This window comes from Rhineura floridana, chromosome 1 (assembly GCF_030035675.1).
Source record: "Rhineura floridana isolate rRhiFlo1 chromosome 1, rRhiFlo1.hap2, whole genome shotgun sequence".
In the NCBI taxonomy this organism is placed as follows: Eukaryota; Metazoa; Chordata; class Lepidosauria; order Squamata; family Rhineuridae; genus Rhineura; species Rhineura floridana.
Window position 1 is genome coordinate 213,494,849 of NC_084480.1, and position 20,235 is coordinate 213,515,083.

Below are 20,235 nucleotides of genomic sequence, written 5' to 3' on the forward strand. Positions count from 1 at the left end.
GTTCATTGGTTATAATTGACTCTGTTTTTAATAAAGTGGCCCATGATTTAACCCAATGAACGGTGTCTGTGTTTATTTCGGCAATAGGCCGCAACCCCCGTTCCGCGCCGGGACTTACCGGCGAAGGGATGAGTTTTGCGGCCGCAGCCGAGCCGCCATCTTGATGAGGGATGCGTGCTCGCAGCGCGCTGGCACGCTGACGTAGCACGCAGCGAGGGGGCGGGGCGGCAGATGGCCATTTAAGGCCGTACCGCCAGCCGCCCACCCTCACTGCAAATTTTTTGGCAGCACTTGGCTGACCTTCTCTTCTCCTAAAGATACAAGATCAGTCTCAGGCCATGGACCTGGCAACCCTATTCGCAGTGGAACTCCAAAGATTCATGTTGTCACACGGAGAACTGGGTCGTTGCCACTCTGACTCATTGTCGTCACTGCAGTCGCATTCTGCTCCAGCACCTTCCCCAACTATGCTGTGAATTACACAGTGTTTTTCATTGCACAAATAGTTCTTGAAATAGCCCTGGAGGGAAACATAAACAGCCAAATGAGAACAGTTTTGTTTACTGAAAGTTTTCAGCTAGGAGGTCTGCAGCATTTCGGGAAATTATTTTTCTTGAATGAATATTGAAAGTCCCATTGAATGTACATGCTCCATTTAGGCATAGACGGGCTGCAAGATGACTGCCATTGTTTATGACTGGTAGCTTTCTCTTTTTCTTTTATTTATTGGTTATAGGCACAAAGATGGGGAGAAATTTTGTTGAGTTTGCATTTAAAGGTGAACCTACCTAATTTGCACTTTTCAAGACAAGAACCAAAAGACAGCCCTCCCTCCTAAATTTGTAGTTCTCCTAATTTTGTGATGCAGTTCCCCAGCCATATATACTAGAGAAAACTGTGCATGAAATTAATGTGTTAGTGAAAATACATTAAAAATGCATCGTATTAGGGGAAATTGCTTGTAAAATTTGGAAAAATTTCAAAACTGCGTACAAAAATGTGTTTATTAGGAGAATTTGCACTAAAATGCTGGAGAATTTTCATAAGTATTTTTTAAAAAAATCGCAAATTGATGCAGAAACATGGAGAACTGAATGTAAGACAGAAAAATCAGAAACCGGAGGAACTGAAGTGGACAGATCCATCCATCCCTATATAGGCATTTATATAACTTTTTCAGTACACAGTACTGCTATGCCTTCCTTGCAGTCCAAGCTGGTTCTGGAGTAGAAGGGAGAGCAGAAGGGCACCTGGAAATCCTCTGGGATGTGGGCCATGGAGGGATCTTTTCACCATGAGGAGCTCACACTGTGGACAAGCAGGGTTGAAATAAAATGTGAAGCTTTTGCAAAATATAGGATGATTGTCAGTCTTGCACACATGCATTCACACAGACATGCACGCATGCCTTCTGGCATTTGTCTACAAACCATTCTGTAATAATTACTCACATCAGCCTCAGCCTCTAAGTCTCAACCAAACAAGCTATTCTTTCTAGCACAAATCTCAAAAGACATTTGTTTACTTAAAGTGTCGTGTTTTCAAAGAGTGAGTAAACCAACATTGTTTTGTCATTTTTAGCAGCATTTTCCTTTGACATTTCCTAGCCAGCCATTTAATTCATAGCAGGGTTCCAGTGGGAGTTAGGAAGCTGCATATTTTAACAGGTATTAGAATTGCAGCTCTTCAGCACAATAAGCCAAATGCAGTGTTGTGTAGGCAAGGAGTGTTTTTTTTACCCTTATCTGGATCCAGATGCAAATGTTTATGTGTGGTACTAGCTCTTTATGCACAGGTATCTCTGGACTGACCTTTTTATTTCTTCTTATGGAATAACTCTGAGGACATCAGGTAACTGCCTCAGCGTCAGTGAGACTGTGCAGTTTGATCTCCCCATTTCACAAGGAGCAAATTCAATTTATTTATAATATCATTAGAACCTTAATATATTTGTATAACAGCTATGGTTTGCACAGTGTTTTCTTTTTGTTTTCTTTTAAAAATAACTTGCACAAGTAAGATTTCTCAGCATGAACTAATGTAATGTAGGTTCTCAGACTGTGCCATAGAGAATTTTACTTAGTTCACAAAAGAGCTCTTGATGAAGCCTAACAGGCTAGGAAAACATACCGATCAGCTTTACTATTGTTTTGCAACCAGTAGTTCAACATTCTGTGCATTATTAATGGGGCACAGATGTGACTAAGACCTAGTCCATTTTGCTTGCCATATAGCAAGTGAGCAACAGTATGACATCCTGCTTCTAAAGCTGAAAAACAGTCTGCATGATGTATTATTTATTTAAAAATATTTGCAGCCTGCTTTTTATGTATAGATAACAGGGTGGGATGCAAAACAGGCCTTTTTTGTGGTGGTTCCCTGCCTGTGTCATGCTCTCTCCAGAGATACCTGCCTGGCGCTATCTTTGTCTAAGCTAAGACCTTTCTGTTTTCCCAAGCCTTTGGCTCCTTAATTGTCACCTCTCATGGTGGTGCTCATCTTTTAGTGGGGTGGGTCCTTGGTCCTTATTAATACGTCTTTAGGTGAGCATTTTATATATTTTGTATTGTTATTTTAATTTTTTTCTGGTTTTAAATTGCTTTTATGTGTTGTATTTTATTTGGTCAAGTCACTTTGAGTCTTTTTATTGTATAAAGTGACTGATAAATTAATAATAATGTAGGGTTGGATTCAACTACGTACTACTCAGAGTAGAACTACTGAAATTAATAAACCTAAGTTAGCAATGCCTAAACTTCAGTGGGTCTGCTGTGCGTTGGATTAGCATTGAACACCACCCATAGAACTAAAGAACCAAAATAATAAAATAAACAACAGTAAACAATGAGCACACCATCTGGCACAAATAAAGCAACAACAACAACAAAAGTACAGCCAGCACCTTAATATGTCTGGGCAATAATAGTAAGTTTTAACCTGGTGCCAAAATGATAGCAGTGTCAGGAAGAGTCATACTTGTAAGGGGAGGACATTTCACAAATGGGGTGCAACCTCAGCAAAGGCCATCCTTTATGTCCTCTACCCCTAGTCTGCTCCAAATAACCCACCTAGGTGTGGGTGTGGGCAGATGGATTGATGGCTGCCGCTTGACTAGAACTTTGCATAGGGCCAGATCCCAGCACAAACCATCCTGAGCACAGCAATCCCCCAATCTGTACTGGCAGTGCGAAAAGAAGCTTGAAAGCCGATACCTCCTGGCAGAAAGAAAGAAAAAAAATGAAGGAGCTTTTGTTTTTGTTTTTGGTGGATCAAGAAGACAGTAATGATATGAAAGAGGATGGCAATATAGGTTTTGGAAACTCTGTGGATTGCAAGAATTCTCCCATAAAATACTGACTGACTGATTGCTTGGATTATTGTTGCTCTGGAATTATTATTTTTTTAAAAGAGAGAGATGAGTTTATTATTTCAAAATCTCTTTGCAGTTGCACTGAGAAGTTTGAAGGCATTGTGCTCAGACAGTCATAACCTTGCTAAAGTTATAAAACTGTCAGTTAACTGAATGTTTAGGACTAGAATACAATTTTACAGATGTTCTCATCAATTTTTTCTCCTCGCTACCCTCCAGATGGAGCCTTATTTGTCCTATTTATTTATTTATTTATTGCATTTATATACCTCCCCATAGCCAAAGCTCTCTGGGCGGTTTACAGCAATTAAAACATTAAAAACAAATATACAAATTTAAAGAACATTTTTAAAAAGCAATTTAAAAACACACGCTGAAATGCCTGGGAGAAGAGGAAAGTCTTGACCTGGCGCCAAAAAGATAACAGTGTTGGCACCACGTGCACCTCATCAAGGAGATCATTCCATTATTTGGGGGCTACCACTGAGAAAGCCCTCTCCCTTGTTGCCAGCCTCCCAGCTTCCCTTGGAGTAGGCACCCAGAGGAGGGCCTTTGATGTTGAGCGTAGTGTATGGGTGGGTGGGTAACCTGAAGCCAGGTTATCACTGTCCAGATAGGGGCATAGTTGGGCCACCAGCTGAAGTTGGTAGAAGGCACTCTGTGCCACCGAGATTACCTGAGCCTCAAGTGACAGAGATGGTTCTAGGACAACCCCCAAGCTATGAACCTGCTCCTTCAGGGAGAGTGCAACCCTATCCAGGACAGGTTGGACATCCACCATCCATCCGGTCAGAAGAACCACCCACTAATAGCATCTCAGTCTTGTCTGGATTGAGCCTCATTTTATTAGCCCTCATCCAGTCCATTGTTGCAGCCAGGCACCGGTTCAGCACATTGTCAACCTCACCTGAAGAAGATGAAAAGGAGAAGTAGAGCTGTGTGTCATTGGCATACTGATGGCAACGCACTCCAAAACTCCAGATGACCGCACCCAACAGTTTCATGTAGATGTCGAACACATGGGGGACAAAATTGACCCCTGCAGAACCCCATACTGGAGAATCCAGGGTGCCGAGCAATGTTTCCCAAGCCTAGGGGAACATTACCTTTGTCCTAGGCAAACATCTTTATTTTCTAGGCCTAGTGAATTAAGCAAGTCCACATTTGTGTAGCTCAAGACTGCTTGATACAGATCAGGTACCTCCTTAAGGGGCTTATAAAAGGGTTGGGGGTTATAAAGGGGTTGGGTTTTTTTTAACGGTTTCATTTTGTGCAGAGTAGCAGTTCAGATTTATATTTTTGATTGTGAATAAAGAACCAAGGGGTGAAACTTAATGCCAAAATGAATTAATCTACAGTGAAAAGGATGCATTCTTGTTTAGGTGATTATAGTTTGTAATAGGATGCTTAGTTTTTTTTAATGGGAGAAGCCTAATTCAGTGCATGCTGAGAAGCCCAAATTTTCTATGAAATTTTGAAAATATTTTCTTTGCAAGTAAGAGTGTACTTGGGAGATGCGACTGTGGTCAAATTATAGTGAGGGCCTCCACTACCTTTTGTGTCTCTGTTCAGAGTCCCCATAACCCCCTGCCAGGATCTCTGTCTTTGGCTGGGGGTCTGGTTGAGGAAGGTAGTGCAGTCTCCACCTCTGTATTGCTTTCTTTACTCTGAATATCTGTCCTGATCTACCTGTATTAAGTGCTTCAATTACAGGGGGCGTGATCACCTTACCTTTTGTGATGGCCCCCTTTTGGAAGACCACTGGGGGAAATGATTTGGCTAAAGTTAGGAGGTTTCAGGGGTGAGCCTTATGGATTTTATTAAGGCACCCTCCTTCCCTTGCCTCAAATAATTCAAGCAGCACATTACAATAAGTTAAACTACCACAAGATGTAGTAATGGAGGCCAACTTGTATGGATTTTAAAGGGAGTTTGACAAATGCATGGCTATCCTTATTTGCGGAAAATTAAAAAGGCAGCTCCACCAATGCAGTCACTTGGTACTCATTAGAGCATGGTAGGATATTAAAGGGTGCCCTGGCAGGCATCAGTGGTTGACCAGAGTTTCAAATATAGGCAAAAGACTTCCCATGTTTATTCCAACTCCTTTTTTGGGGGGGGGGATACTCTGAAGTGATGTGTTTTCTGCTTCTGCTGTGCTGAAAAACCTAAGGATGAATTTGCTAGAACTTTGTTTCCTTGTGATTGGAAATGGATAGTGTTATGCAGTTGAGGCTTGCCAGATTTTACCTATTTTGTTTTCCTGCAAGGTTCAAAAGTCTTTTAACATTTCTGTGAAAATGGTTACTCTGCAGCCAGGATGTGTAATCTACATTCCTACTTTTTACAAGTTATTCTAATGAGGCTCCTGAAAAGCCTTTTACGTAACAGGCTACATGTTGCAATGCCACAAAAGAGCTTATCCATTGCTCTGCTGTGCTAAACTGTGCAGCTTTATATTTTTATTCCCAGGCACAGTTAGATAAAGCTGCATGTCTAATTGTTTTACAGTCCTAAGGCGAACTCTCTGAAACATCCTCTTTGTAACACTGGTTGCACTGTAAGAATGATCATGATTAGCGGTACTTAAACAGAGCTCTCTGCTTTCAAAGTATAGGTTCATTCTGAACACACATGGCATGATCCTGGCCTTTTTAGCACTTTTCCAGTTGCTCATCTTTTCATATTTTTCCTGCTGATTTGTGCCTTTGGAGAGTAAACTTTGTCATTACTTTCTGAACATTTCTGAATAATCATTAGTGTTGTGCTGAAAAATTCTCCTGTGTTTTTTTCTCCCCTGTCCATTCTCCATCAATGAATGAGAAAAGAAATTCCATATAAAATTATCAAAGGGGAGAGAAAATTTCTGTAAATTCTCATGGGTGGGGTACAGGGTTTTTATTATGCTTACTTCACATTTGAGATGGATGAGAGGTGCTTATAAGTATCCCTTTTTCGTTCTACAAATTATCTCACCTGTAGCCTACACTATGCAGCCTTCCTGGGTGTTCATCCTCTAGTTAAAGCGCAGGGGAAGACATCATGAGGTAACTTCTCCCATGGGGCTTTTTTCAGATCAGGAAGCGAGGGCATCTGGGGAGGCTGCAGAGTGCTAGAGTAAAGACTGGAAAGAAACACACATACACACTACCCTCAGCCACTATGTAACAATAAGGTAAGCTCAAAACCCTGCACCTCCTGAAAAATTCTGAAGTACCCTGAGAATGAGGCAGAAAAATTTAAGCCTATTTCTCAGGGGAAGAAAACATTTGAGACCTATGAGGACAGCTTTCAGCACAGCCCTAATAATCATGTGTGGCCTGTTGGAGAATGAGTTACTTGAAACCAGAGACAAAAACTCTCTTTAAATGTAGCAGTTACAGGTTGAGACCAACAGTGTTCACAGCTATCTTTGTTATCCAAACATCACTTTTCCCCTAACATCACTTTTCCCCACCTAATTCGCAGCTTTTATGTCCCAGGATGTACTTGCTTTCCAGTTACCCTTTATACCACATCCTTGCTTTATTTGTCATAGACAAAAGATACATGGACAGGAGAAAGTGCATATGACTGTTAATTTCTCATTATGAAATCAAACAAAGGTTTTCAGATGGAAAGTGAGGACTGAAGAGGCAAAGAAGAGCCATTATTGTTCTGAGCAGACTAACCATGCCTAGTTGTTGATTTTCTCAACTGTTGGATGCCTTTGTTTTCACTGCCTCTTTGGATAAGTAGGGTACAGTTTGGAGGCCATATAAGTATAGGAAAGGAAGAATCCAGAGCTGAGTTTGTCATGCTTATGAGGATTGGAAGGCATGCATGGAAGGGAGGAAATGACAAGTCAAGGTGCCTGCATCATCTTATCTCTCAGCCAATTAGCCTGAGGGGAAGACAGAAGAGGCATGCCTAATATGTTTCCCCTCAGTTGGCAATAAGAGTGAAGCTTACTAGTGTATGTTATGCATGTCATCTAGGCAAGACCAATGTCATCTTCTCAGTTTCTGCATTATGGGGCAAAAGGTAGCTCCTGAGCACACTGAATGTTGGAGGACATGATATGGTCCAAAAATTGACCCTGGGCTTTTTCCACAGACGACTGAGCCAGAGGCCAACCGCTGAAGAATTGGAGCAGAGGAACATTCTCAAACGTGAGTAACTACAAGCTTGAACCCAAGGACTGTGAGAGAGTATGGGGAGATCGGGAAGAGTCTCACAGTGTAGCAAATCTAAGGAGGCCTGGACAAGGGACCCCATTTAGCTCCACCTCTCTCTCTGCTGGAGCCAAGCAGATTTTCATTGCCCTTTCATTGCTGTCCTCCTTCAAAATAGATTTCCTGTGAAGCCATATTTACAGTGTGTATATCTAACAACTATCAAAATTTTTAGTTTGGTGCTTAGGTGAGAACATATTTGAGTCACAAATAGTCAGCCATGAAAATCCAAGTTAGACCATCATTTGCTCTTGTTGTTGTTACAGTTCAATTCTGTGCATGTTTACTCAGAAGTAAGTCTCACTAACTTCAGTGGGATTTATTTCAGGGAAAGCATGCACAGAATTGCATCCTTACTATGCAATCCTGTAGATGTGTACTCGAATTAACATCCATAAATGCAATGGAGCTTATTCCTAGGTCATTGTGTACAGGACTGTAGCCTTAATTTTGCAGTAAAGCTACTTGTATACCAATATAATTATATGATTTTGGGTCAGATTACAGCTTTCCAAACAAGCCAATAGCTTCCTAGCAATTCTGTATACCTGAAGTAGATTAGATTTTGAAACACACACACACACATATATCATACAAACCTGTGTATCACATAGAAACCTGACATATCACAATGAGGCATTTGCTGTATAACTCTGTTTATTCATTTATTTAAAACATATATAGACCACTTACTGTTTTAAAAATCTCCAAGCAGTATGCTACATGAAAACAGTAAATAATATAATGTCTGTGCCTAATAAGAACATACTACATTCAATTATATTTGAAAATGAATAAAGTTGTTTAGCTGTGAATAAATTAATAAGAAATCAGAGAAAATTAAAGCTCAGTTAAAACTCTGTTGCTGCAGGATAGAAACCTAAGGACATTTCTTTAAAAATAAATCCCAGTGAAATAACAAGAGCTTATGTATAAGCTTATGATGTATTTAGCATCAGAGTTCCAGTCAGTAAATTATCATTTTAGAAACTCTGGGTGTGTCCAGAGACATAGATAATTTGAGTGGTGTTCCTGCTTTGGAATCACACTCACCTCATTTTGGTCAGATATCCAACTACATATAGGCATCACACCTGGTGAAAAGCCCCTCTTCCATTTTTGCATAGGAAGGAAGCGCACAGTGCTGGTTGGCTGGCCCTTTTGACAGTTACAAAGCCACCTCCTCACAGCAATGTGTCAAGTTTGTTTTCAAACTGACTGTTTAAAATCATCATCATCATCTGAACAAACATTTAATCTGATGAACTTGCAAGGGCCTTGTAAGGCACTAAAAAAAAAAGAGACTCATGTTTGCAAAGATGTGTATCCAGGTAGCTGTGGTTGGGTGCAGCTCCTTGTGGAGTCCTGCCTTTGTCCATTTTCCCTGCTGTGGGTATGGTAGTTTTTTTAAAAGTAAAATAGTCCTGTTGATGTTTTTTCACTGGCCACTTGAGCCGTAACTGTTTGCAACCATGGGATGACTCCCTGAATGATATTTATAACTGCATATATTTGAAAGAATGTAATGATGGGTCCAGTAGGCATCATTCAGTGGTGCTGTGAGCTGAGACTGGATCATGGGATCCAATACAACCAAGTTGCATGGATGGCCCATTGCCACAAACTATTTTCTTCTGTATACAAGGTTTCTGGGACTCATTCCAGAAACTATTCCATAAAAGCAAAAATTTTACATCAGACTGTACCCTGATCTATTTGCCTTATTACTGCGCTCCACTGAGGCTAGCGGTGGCATCGTTCCTCCCTTCCCCCCCAGCTGATAGGCCCTGAGGGATGGAGATAATGGCTGAGGAAGTCCCTTGGCTCCCTGCCTAATAGCTGGTTCAAACTGAGCCATGTTAAAGGAGTAGAGTTCATGCTGACACTTCGCCAGAGCAAAAAGAATTTGGATGTTTTGCAAGGTGTACGAAGAAAGACGCTGGCAAAGAGGTAGCATAAAGTTCATGGTTCCCTAGTGTCCCTCGGAAGGGAAATCCAAACATTAATAACCCCATTCCAATGCTTGCCAGCTTTTTTATTCCACATGTACAACCAGTCTAGCGCTTTGTAAATCTTTTCCAGCGCGAAATGAGCAAGAGGAGCAGGAAGAAAAACGGGAGATAAAAAGAAGATTAACACGTAAGGTGAGACACTTCTGCTACTTTCTTCTACTCTTGGAGGACCCTTAAAGCATTTAACTGAATGTTTAGTTCCTTGCCCTTTTTCATCTGTGACCTTTTTTGTTGTTGTTTCTATATAGCACGGTTTGTAAAAACAACAAAAAAACTACACTTGATTCCTTAGAAAGAATCTTTGGATCGTTTTCTGTCAATACCTCTTTTAAAAGTTGAAGTGGGATATTCCTAGACATAGTGACACATTCATAGAATAGCTCTCCATGCAACGTGACTCACCAAGCTTAAAGCAGCTTGTTGGGGGCTCAATAAACAGCTTGGGGCTGCAAAAATGTCAAGTACTTGGCAGGTCATGTTGGCCTGGTACATTGTGGTAAGTCCAACTATGGCTTATCAAGACTTCATGAATATGTTGGCTCCCAGAGTGGAGTTCACACCTGCTTTGTTCGTCTCCAATCCTTTTAGCTCAGCATAGCAGGGCAGTTAAGCTGAGGTTTGGTTTTGCATGTTGTCTGAACTCAGGATTGTGGTTAAGCTTGGCTACAGCTCGTGGTTAACCAGAAAACAGCTTGAACACAAGCCTGGGTTCAGATGACAGGCAATGCCATACCTTAGCTTAGCTGCTGTCGTGCACTGAGCCAAAAGTACCAGAAAGAAGTAAGGTGTAGTGTAGAGCCAGTGTGGTGTAGTGGTTAGAGTCTTTTACTAGGACCTGGAAGACCAGGGTTCATATCGGCACTCAGCCATGAACTTCAGTGCATGACCAGGACCAGTCACTGCCTCTCAGCCTACCTACCTCACAGGATTGTAGTGAGAATGAAATGGAGAGGGGGAGAAACATGTACACCACCTTAAGCTCCTTGAAGGAAAGGCGGGAAATAAATGTTTGTTGTTGTTGTTGTTGTTAATAATAATATCCATCTCCTCCCTGAGAGCCTGCATGTTTACACTAAGCCAGGATATGCCATAGCATAGCATGCCATTCAAACGCATCTAGTGTATGGCTAGTTAGATATACTCTGCATGGTGGGTTGCAGGTTGTGCATGGTGGGTTGTAAGTTGTACTGCGGGCCACCTCTGAGTGATCTATTTGACAACTCATGTTTTAAATATGCAAGTAGAGGAATGGCCAGAAATATTTTGTAGTATCTGAAGGCTACCATCTCAAAAAGCTTCCAGGCATTTCTCAGGAAAGCAGTTCAGGGCAGAGATAGCCGTTACAAGACATTTTTCCAGACCAGAGACTCATACTCATCATGGGAACCAGAAGCAAGATTTATTGCAGCACCTAAGGTTGCAGACAGATAACCTGCCAGTCAGCTCTTTGAAGTTCCCCACTACACCATTTATTTACTGGGGAAACTACTGGCACTGTTCGTTTCTGTAGTGAAGACAAGCTGATGCTCATGTAGGTAGGAGGGATGAGAGAAAGAAAGGGAACACTGAAAATACACCAATTTTTGATAATTAATCAGATAAGTATGTGATTGATGTGTCAGAAATACAAATCGGTAGGACTTGCAGCTCAATCCTATAATGTTTACTCAGATATAAGTTCCACTTAGTTCAGTGGGGCTTACTCCCATATAAGGGCACATCGGATTGCAGCCCTAAGCTTAAAGTTGATGATTTTAAGTGGGACATGAGAGCTGGTCTGTTTCTGATTGTGATCCTTCCTGATTGTGATCCTTCCTGATTGTGATCCTTCATCATTTTGAGATGGAAAATTGCAGGGTTTGGTCACCCATGTGCACGCATTATACTTTATCCTGTATTCATGACTGTATGGGCAGATACTCATTTACACTTCTCCATTCCATATATTATTTACTATTATTATTTATTAAACTTCTATCCCACCCTTCCTCCCAGAAGGAGCCCAGAGCAGTAAACAAAGGACAAAACACTGCAAACATCTTACAACATCTCAAAAACAAAATTTATTTAAAAAATATTTTTTTAAAATCTTAAAAAGCAGTTCCAAAACTTATGCAGACTGGGATAAGATCTCCACATATAGCAATTACAGTTTTATAGTCTGTGTAAGAGATCCCCCTAAGACACATTTATTTATCTTTGGATGATGCTGCATATGCTAAATATCTCTTCTCAAGATCAGATAAGCAATAAGAGGAAGTAACAATAGAGTACTATTCCAGCAGGAAAAGTGCTTATTTTTTCCTTTGTTAGTAAAACCACTCAAAAGGAAATATTAGACTGTATAGCAGGAAATGCTGTGTGAAAGTGAAGGATGTTGCTTTTCAAAAGCATTCAACATTAGCCTAATTCTGTTCTCATTGAATGCAACATCTCCCTAATGCCACTCATAATACATTAAACTGAGGAACAGACTTTTAAGAATGGAAGCCCGATTATTTGTGATATTCAAGCTAGATGGAAATAAATCACTGGAGAATAGCACATTATTTTTGAGAGAACATTTATGTACTGTTAATAAAAGAGAATCAGAAAACTTTCTGATGCATAAAAATTACACCAACTTCAACATATATTCAGCTGAATTCATGAAAACTGGCCCTCACAAATGATTCCCGTTTTGTGCATATAAGCTGATAGATTTCGTTGCAACTTGTAATTTCAGTTACAAACACCCAGAGTTCTTAAGAACATAAGAACATAAGAAGAGCCTGCTGGATCAGGCCAGTGGCCCATCTAGTCCAGCATCCTGTTCTCACAGTGGCCAACCAGGTGCCTGGGGGAAGCCCGCAAGCAGGACCCGAGTGCAAGAACACTCTCCCCTCCTGAGGCTTCCGGCAACTGGTTTTCAGAAGCATGCTGCCTCTGACTAGGGTGGCAGAGCACAGCCATCACGGCTAGTAGCCATTGATAGCCCTGTCCTCCATGAATTTGTCTAATCTTCTTTTAAAGCCATCCAAGCTGGTGGCCATTACTGCATCTTGTGGGAGCAAATTCCATAGTTTAACTATGCGCTGAGTAAAGAAGTACTTCCTTTTGTCTGTCCTGAATCTTCCAACATTCAGCTTTTTTGAATGTCCACGAGTTCTAGTATTATGAGAGAGGGAGAAGAACTTTTCTCTATCCACTTTCTCAATGCCATGCATAATTTTATACACTTCTATCATGTCTCCTCTGACCCGCCTTTTCTCTAAACTAAAAAGCCCCAAATGCTGCAACCTTTCCTCGTAAGGGAGTCGCTCCATCCCCTTGATCATTCTGGTTGCCCTCTTCTGAACCTTTTCCAACTCTAGAATATCCTTTTTGAGATGAGGCGACCAGAACTGTACACAGTATTCCAGATGCGGCCGCACCATAGATTTATACCACGGCATTATGATATCGGCTGTTTTATTTTCAATACCTTTCCTAATTATCGCTAGCATGGAATTTGCCTTTTTCACAGCTGCCGCACACTGGGTCGACATTTTCATCGTGCTGTCCACTACAACCCCGAGGTCTCTCTCCTGGTCGGTCACTGCCAGTTCAGACCCCATGAGCGTATATGTGAAATTAAATTTTTTCACTCCAATATGCATAATTTTACACTTGTTTATATTGAATTGCATTTGCCATTTTTCCGCCCATTCACTCAGTTTGGAGATGTCTTTTTGGAGCTCTTCGCAATCCCTTTTTGTTTTAACAACCCTGAACAATTTAGTGTCGTCAGCAAACTTGGCCACTTCACTGCTCACTCCTAATTCTAGGTCATTAATGAACAAGTTGAAAAGTACAGGTCCCAATACCAATCCTTGAGGGACTCCACTTTCTACAGCCCTCCATTGGGAGAACTGTCCGTTTATTCCTACTCTCTGCTTTCTGCTTCTTAACCAATTCCTTCTCCACAAGAGGACCTCTCCTCTTATTCCATGACTGCTAAGCTTCCTCAGAAGTCTTTGGTGAGGTACCTTGTCAAACGCTTTTTGAAAGTCTAAGTACACTATGTCCACTGGATCACCTCTATCTATATGCTTGTTGACACTCTCAAAGAATTCTAATAGGTTACTGAGACAGGACTTTCCCTTGCAGAAGCCATGCTGGCTCTGCTTCAGCAAGGCTTGTTCTTCTATGTGCTTAGTTAATCTAGCTTTAATCATACTTTCTACCAGTTTTCCAGGGACAGAAGTTAAGCTAACTGGCCTGTAATTTCCGGGATCCCCTCTGGATCCCTTTTTGAAGATTGGCGTTACATTTGCCACTTTCCAGTCCTCAGGCACGGAGGAGGACCCGAGGGACAAGTTACATATTTTAGTTAGCAGATCAGCAATTTCACATTTGAGTTCTTTGAGAACTCTCGGGTGGATGCCATCCGGGCCTGGTGATTTGTCAGTTTTTATATTGTCCATTAAGCCTAGAACTTCCTCTCTCGTTACCACTATTTGTCTCAGTTCCTCAGAATCCCTTCCTGCAAATGTTAGTTCAGTTTCAGGGATCTGCCCTATATCTTCCACTGTGAAGACAGATGCAAAGAATTCATTTAGCTTCTCTGCAATCTCCTTATCGTTCTTTAGTACACCTTTGACTCCCTTATCATCCAAGGGTCCAATTGTCTCCCTAGATGGTCTCCTGCTTTGAATGTATTTATCGATTTTTTTGTTGTTGGTTTTTATGTTCTTAGCAATGTGCTCCTCAAATTCTTTTTTAGCATCCCTTATTGTCTTCTTGCATTTATTTTACCAGAGTTTGTGTTCTTTTTTATTTTCTTCATGCGGACAAGACTTCCATTTTCTGAAGGAAGACTTTTTGCCTCTAAGAGCTTCCTTGACTTTGCTCGTTAACCATGCTGGCATCTTCTTGGCCCTGGCGGTACCTTTTCTGATCTGCGGTATGCACTCCAGTTGAGCTTCTAATATAGTGTTTTTAAACAACTTCCAAGCATTTTCGAGTGATGTGACCCTCTGGACTTTTTTTTTCAGCTTTCTTTTTACCAATCCCCTCATTTTTGTGAAGTTTCCTCTTTTGAAGTCAAATTGCTAATTGGAGGTACAATCTACCCAGAATTAATCACTTTTGTCCCAGTGATCTCCCAATTGCAAAGAATAAAAGATGCACAACTCTTGTGGATATCAACAGGGCTTAAAACTATTTTACTTTGGCTAGATTGATTGACCGGTTCAATGCTGCTGTCATCACAAACTACTTCAGACTTGAGTGGAGTGAATAAACTAATAAGATAAATCAGAATGACAAATAGCCTGACTATAGGACAGAGGTGTTTCTGCGCAATCTATTCATGTCATGACCCAGAATTCAGGTTTCTGACTGACTGTCTGCAGGGGCTACAAGGCCACCCAGCTCCGCCCAAGGGACAAAACTTGGATTTGGGGAGAAGGCAAAAGTAAGTTAAAAATGCATCTCTAGCTTAACTTTAACTCTGGGCATGCTACTTATTGTGGCCTATTGCCAAAATAAAACACAAACACCATTCATTGGGTTAAATCATGGGCCACTTTATTAAACGGAATCAATTAGAATAATGAACCTGCAGAGGGGAAATCAAGTGCGGGAGCATTCTGATGATCCAGGCAAAGCCTGCTTGCAGCCATAGGGCGACCAAACCTTGCCTGAGCCCGGGGCTGCCCTGTGCCAGACCCCAGCTCAGGCCACACCCTGAAGATGTGTAGGGGGTCCAACCCGCATCACCGCCCCCCGGAGCCGTGAAACTCCGAGCGGATGAGGCACGTTGGCCCCAAAGGCAGCCCGTGTTCTGCCCCCCGGGCCGTATAGCCCTGAGCTACAGGCCCCCGGACCGCCAATCGCCCCCAAAGGTGCCTAAAGGTGTCACCTAGCTGCCCTTTCCCTTTAAACCTTTTCCCGCACTTCTTTGCCAAGTGACCATTGACATATTAAAGCTAGAAACAGACCAATCAGCCTATTAACCCCAAAGGCACCCGTGCTAACCCTTGACCCGTCCCCCCAACCACAGTGTGGAGTAGGCAAAAGAAACCTGCCAGCAAAGCAAGGCAGGCAGGCCAAAAATTCCTAGTTGGCCCCGTAGCGACCAAATGAATCACACTGCAGCAGAGGGAGGGTCGGGTGGGCGCCGCCAAAATTCAAAGGAGGGTGGGAGGCTGGTGGAGTGGCCTTAAATGGCCTTCAGCCGCCCCGCCTCCTTCCTGTGTGTCACGATGGCGCGCCAGCGTGCCGCGTGCACACCCGATGGCGGCCTGAGCTTCGGCTGTGGCCACAATCTCGCCCCTTTGCCCGGAAGTACCGGGCACGGAACGGGATTGTGGCCTATTGCTGAAATAAAACACAAACACCATTCATTGGGTTAAATCATGGGCCACTTTATTAAACGGAATCAATTAGAATAATGAACCTGCAGAGGGGAAATCAAGTGCGGGAGCATTCTGATGATCCAAGCAAAGCCTGCTTGCAGCCATAGGGCGACTAAACCTTGCCTGAGCCCGGGGCTGCCCTGTGCCAGACCCCAGCTCAGGCCACACCCTGAAGATGTGTAGGGGGTCCAACCCGCATCACCGCCCCCCGGAGCCGTAAAACTCCGAGCGTATGAGGCACGTTGGCCCCAAAGGCGGCCCGTGTTCTGCCCCCCGGGCCGTATAGCCCTGAGCTGCAGGCCCCCGGACCGCCAATCGCCCCCAAAGGTGCCTAAAGGTGTCACCTAGCTGCCCTTTCCCTTTAAACCTTTTCCCGCACTTCTTTGCCACAAAAGGGGGACAAGCCTCTGCTTAGTCTCCCTTTACCCCACACCCGATAAGAATCTCGTGCAGACCCCTCTGCAGGTCCATCAAGAAGATGCCATCGTTGCCCCACGAACTGCATGTCCACGCATGCCTGCTACTGAGGGCCTTGCCCTCCATGTCTGACCACAGCAGATGACCCAAGGCTACCGAGGCCTCAGCTGCATGTCCTCACATGCCTGCCACTGAGGGCCTTGCCCTTCCTGTCTGACCACAGCAGACGAACAGAGGCTATTGTGGCCTCAACTGCATGTCCTCACATGTCTTGCCCTTCAGTAACCAAGGTAATTCCCACCCAGGGGAATGACCACCACCTGCAGAACCTTCCTCCCTGAACCTGCTGGAACAACATGGGTAGGAGACCATTCCAGCGCATACTCTGTCGACCCATCCACCAAACTGTGGCCCACCATCAGAGGCCCAGCTGTGAACCAATGTGCGTTTGCGGCCCCAAGGCCAGCCTATGAGATCATGCCATGGCTGCAGAGTAGGCTGCGCGTCTGCTCCATCCCCATCCAGCAACCTGCCAAAACAGAAACAATCGTGAACAGTTGGGTCCCGGACCTTCAGACTCACCCCCAGGGTGAATGTATTCCATGCACCCCCTACTTCCACCTCCTGATGGCGTGCACCTGCATATGTCAAAACCAAATAGACCGTCCCAGGTAGGCAATTCCACTGCCGGGTAGGCAACCCCCATTCCGGAGGAGCATGTCCCTCAAACCCCCATGGGTCTGCTCCCGGGCACTGCGACACTAGACTGAAACTTTATAAGGGAAGATCCCTCCCCCTGAATATCAGGCAACCAGGCCTGTAGCTTCAGGCCAAAAACACTATAACGCCGTCATGGGGAAGTGTCCAGTCCAGGGGAGGGTAAAATAATGTGGAGTGACTCTTGTACCCCTGGTCTGCCTGGAAGTGTGACCTGGCCTCCAAACACCCTTGCCCCCCATCCGGAAGGCTCCAAATTAAGTGTGAGGGCCGCTACATGCAACTGCTGAGCTTTGAAACATGATGGTCACATGGCACCTCCCTGATCTACAATCCCTGGCGGGTCAGGTGAACACGGATGATGAGGATAAGGGGTATGGGGGTGTGCATGGGCCAGCTGGCCAGCACATGACATATCCCAAGACATCTGAATGGTCCTAAAGGCCCCCTGCCAGCCTACCTTGCGACACACTGACAGACAAGCTACACTCCTACCATCTGTAATGAATTCCAGCACGTGATTCATAGGAATAGGCCACACTTTGCATAGCCCTTGCCAGCCCCTAACTCCCAGGAATCCCCTCCTGCCCTCTGATAGCTGGTGAGCATGCTGGGGCAGCAGATAGGCATATGGCCATCTCTGACTCCCTTCCCCCACCTCCCAGTATGCGGTATGGGACTAGCTGAGTCGGTCCTTCCTCTAACTGAAACTCCATTGATGCACTGCAGGAAAGGAGGGGGGCACACCACAGGTTGGCGCATAAGGCAGCCAAAAACTTTGAACTTGTGGTAAGGCTGTGAAATCCCTGTTATGGCACCATAACCCCCACCGTAGAAGGCCCCCAACACCTGAAGGGCAGGAAGCAAACACCTTCCCTAGCCCCTGAAAACTCCAGGATCTTGATCTGCAACAGTTCAAGCTTTCCAGGGCAGCCTTTCCCCAGCTGCCAAAGGAACCCCCCAGTTCATAGCTACACTATAAACTGTGCCATCAGGTGCTAACATGCACCCAAAGTCTGCCCTACCCGTGAACTGTAAATCATGAAAGTAGTGCCCCACTGCTTCTGAGCCCTCTCATCTCCTGACTGTCCCTTCCAAGAAGGGGCTGAAGTGCTCCATGCAAGAATACAGCAGCCCCTAGGTAATGCTCTGCTGCATAGTTGACTTAACAGGCAAAACTCAGCAGCTCAAAATCTACCGTAACAGCCGGCAATGCAGGCAGATTAGCTGCCACACTTGCCCATAAGGCATCACTGACTGACCCCACTTGTATGACGGATGGTGAATCAGGTAGACTTTGAGGTAGGGGATGATGGGAAGGGGCCAATAACCCTGCCCAACTGTATGTCTTCATCAATTGTCCCCTGGACCAGTGCGTCCATAGGATCCGGAAAACCGCATAATAAAGAAAAACCACATCATAAAATGAGTCTCCCCATAACTGGGCAGTCTGCAAGCAAGGTCCATAGCCCTCGAGCGTAGCTGGGAAGGGACACTTTTCTCGAGCAGCCTCTGCTGGGGGCTGCTTCCCACTCCTTTGAGGGGACCTGGCCCCACATATCCTTCTGGCTTGTTGTTGTGCCTTTAATAGCAGGTTCGTATTCAGCAGTTATTAGATGGCATGGAGTTAAGCAATGTCATCTTCTTTTTTTTCTTTTTTTACAATAATTTTTATTCAAATTTTCATAAAACATACAAAACAAAATCATAAAACATTCAAAGACAAAAAACAAAACAAAACAAAAATGATTAAACAAAAAAATAAAACGTTGACTTCCCATTTGTCGCAGATCAAATCAGTTATAGGTCTACAATATATAACAATCCTGTCTCTTAAATTATATTATAAGATCACTTTCCTCCAGTAGTTATCTTAATTAATCATCAAATCTCATAAACATTACTTTATTCTTTCCACAAAAAGTCAAAGAGAGGTTTCAATTCTTTAAGAAATATATCTATCAATTTTTCTCCAAATAAACATGTCGATTAATCCATCTCGTTAATAATAATAATAATCTTATTGTCATAACCATAGTCCAAATAAACATATCGATTAATCCATCTCATCAAAATCTGTTAGGTCCAATAATTTCAATAGCCATTATTCCATTATCCCTATTAATTCCATCTTCCATCTTCAATAGTCCTGTTAAGTCCAGTAATTTCAGTGTCCAATCTTCCATTATCAGTATTCCATAATAATCTTGCTGTCATAGCCATAGTCATATAATAAGAGTCTGATGGGAATTTCCTCTATCCCAAATATTTTCTTGCCATCAATTCTGTATAAGTTGCTGAAATATTGTTGTAAAGTCATATCTCTGTTCTTCTTTTTTACAAAATGCACTGGCTCATCTCTTGAGAGTTTTTCTATTGTCACATGGCTGCAGTTAATTCCATAGATTTTCTCTATATCAAGCTCCATCACGTCATTCCAGTCCAGAAGATTATCCAAGCCATTGATAACTTTATCTCTAATATCTTCATTAATTTCTTCAGAGATAACGTTAAATTCCAAACAGTAGATTTTATTTCTAATATCCATAAACTCCAGATCTTTTTCCAATTCCACATTTGTTCCAATCTCCAGGGCTTGTATCTTCCCTTTATTTTTTCTTTTCTCATCTCTGATCTCATTCTCCTCTCTCACAGGATCCCCTATTTCTTTAAGCTCCTGCATCATTTTGCTCAGTTCCATTTTCAGCTCCTTACTGCCCTGTCGCAGGGTTTGTTTCGTTATCTCAATCTCATCCATTATTTTCTGAAACATAATTACTTCCAGATTCTCAGCCACTCTCTTGATTGCCATTTTTAAAACCACGAAAACAAAGCAAAACAAAAATAAAGAAGAACCACTTCTTATTTCAGCAACAATTGGATTAATATTCCAGGCTTGATGACATCACAGTATAAACAGAGCAGCCTGCCTTATCTCTCTATGTTCAAGAATACAAAACAAATTTAGTTCCCAGCATCAAAACAGTTAGTGGCGTCGTGAAGAAGCAGATTCGTCAAAATAAAATAGACCAAAAAGAGAATAGTCCCAGACAATATAATGTTCCTCGGAATAGAAATCCCTCTTCTGTTTATATCTTTAGAATGCACTTCCAGGACAGCTTTTT

General features: G+C 42.9%; 1 protein-coding gene across 8 annotated transcripts in view; it reads left to right on the forward strand.

Annotated features, from left to right (window-relative positions):
- Positions 1 to 20,235, forward strand: part of PHACTR1 (phosphatase and actin regulator 1) — a 394,372-nt gene that overhangs the window by 344,994 nt on the left and 29,143 nt on the right. For all 8 annotated transcript variants that reach the window (XM_061592136.1, XM_061592151.1, XM_061592119.1 and 5 more), the window contains 2 exons: positions 7,466 to 7,521; positions 9,667 to 9,728. In XM_061592136.1, coding sequence (XP_061448120.1) covers positions 7,466 to 7,521; positions 9,667 to 9,728 — 118 coding nt within the window. The remainder of the gene's footprint in view (positions 1 to 7,465; positions 7,522 to 9,666; positions 9,729 to 20,235) is intronic.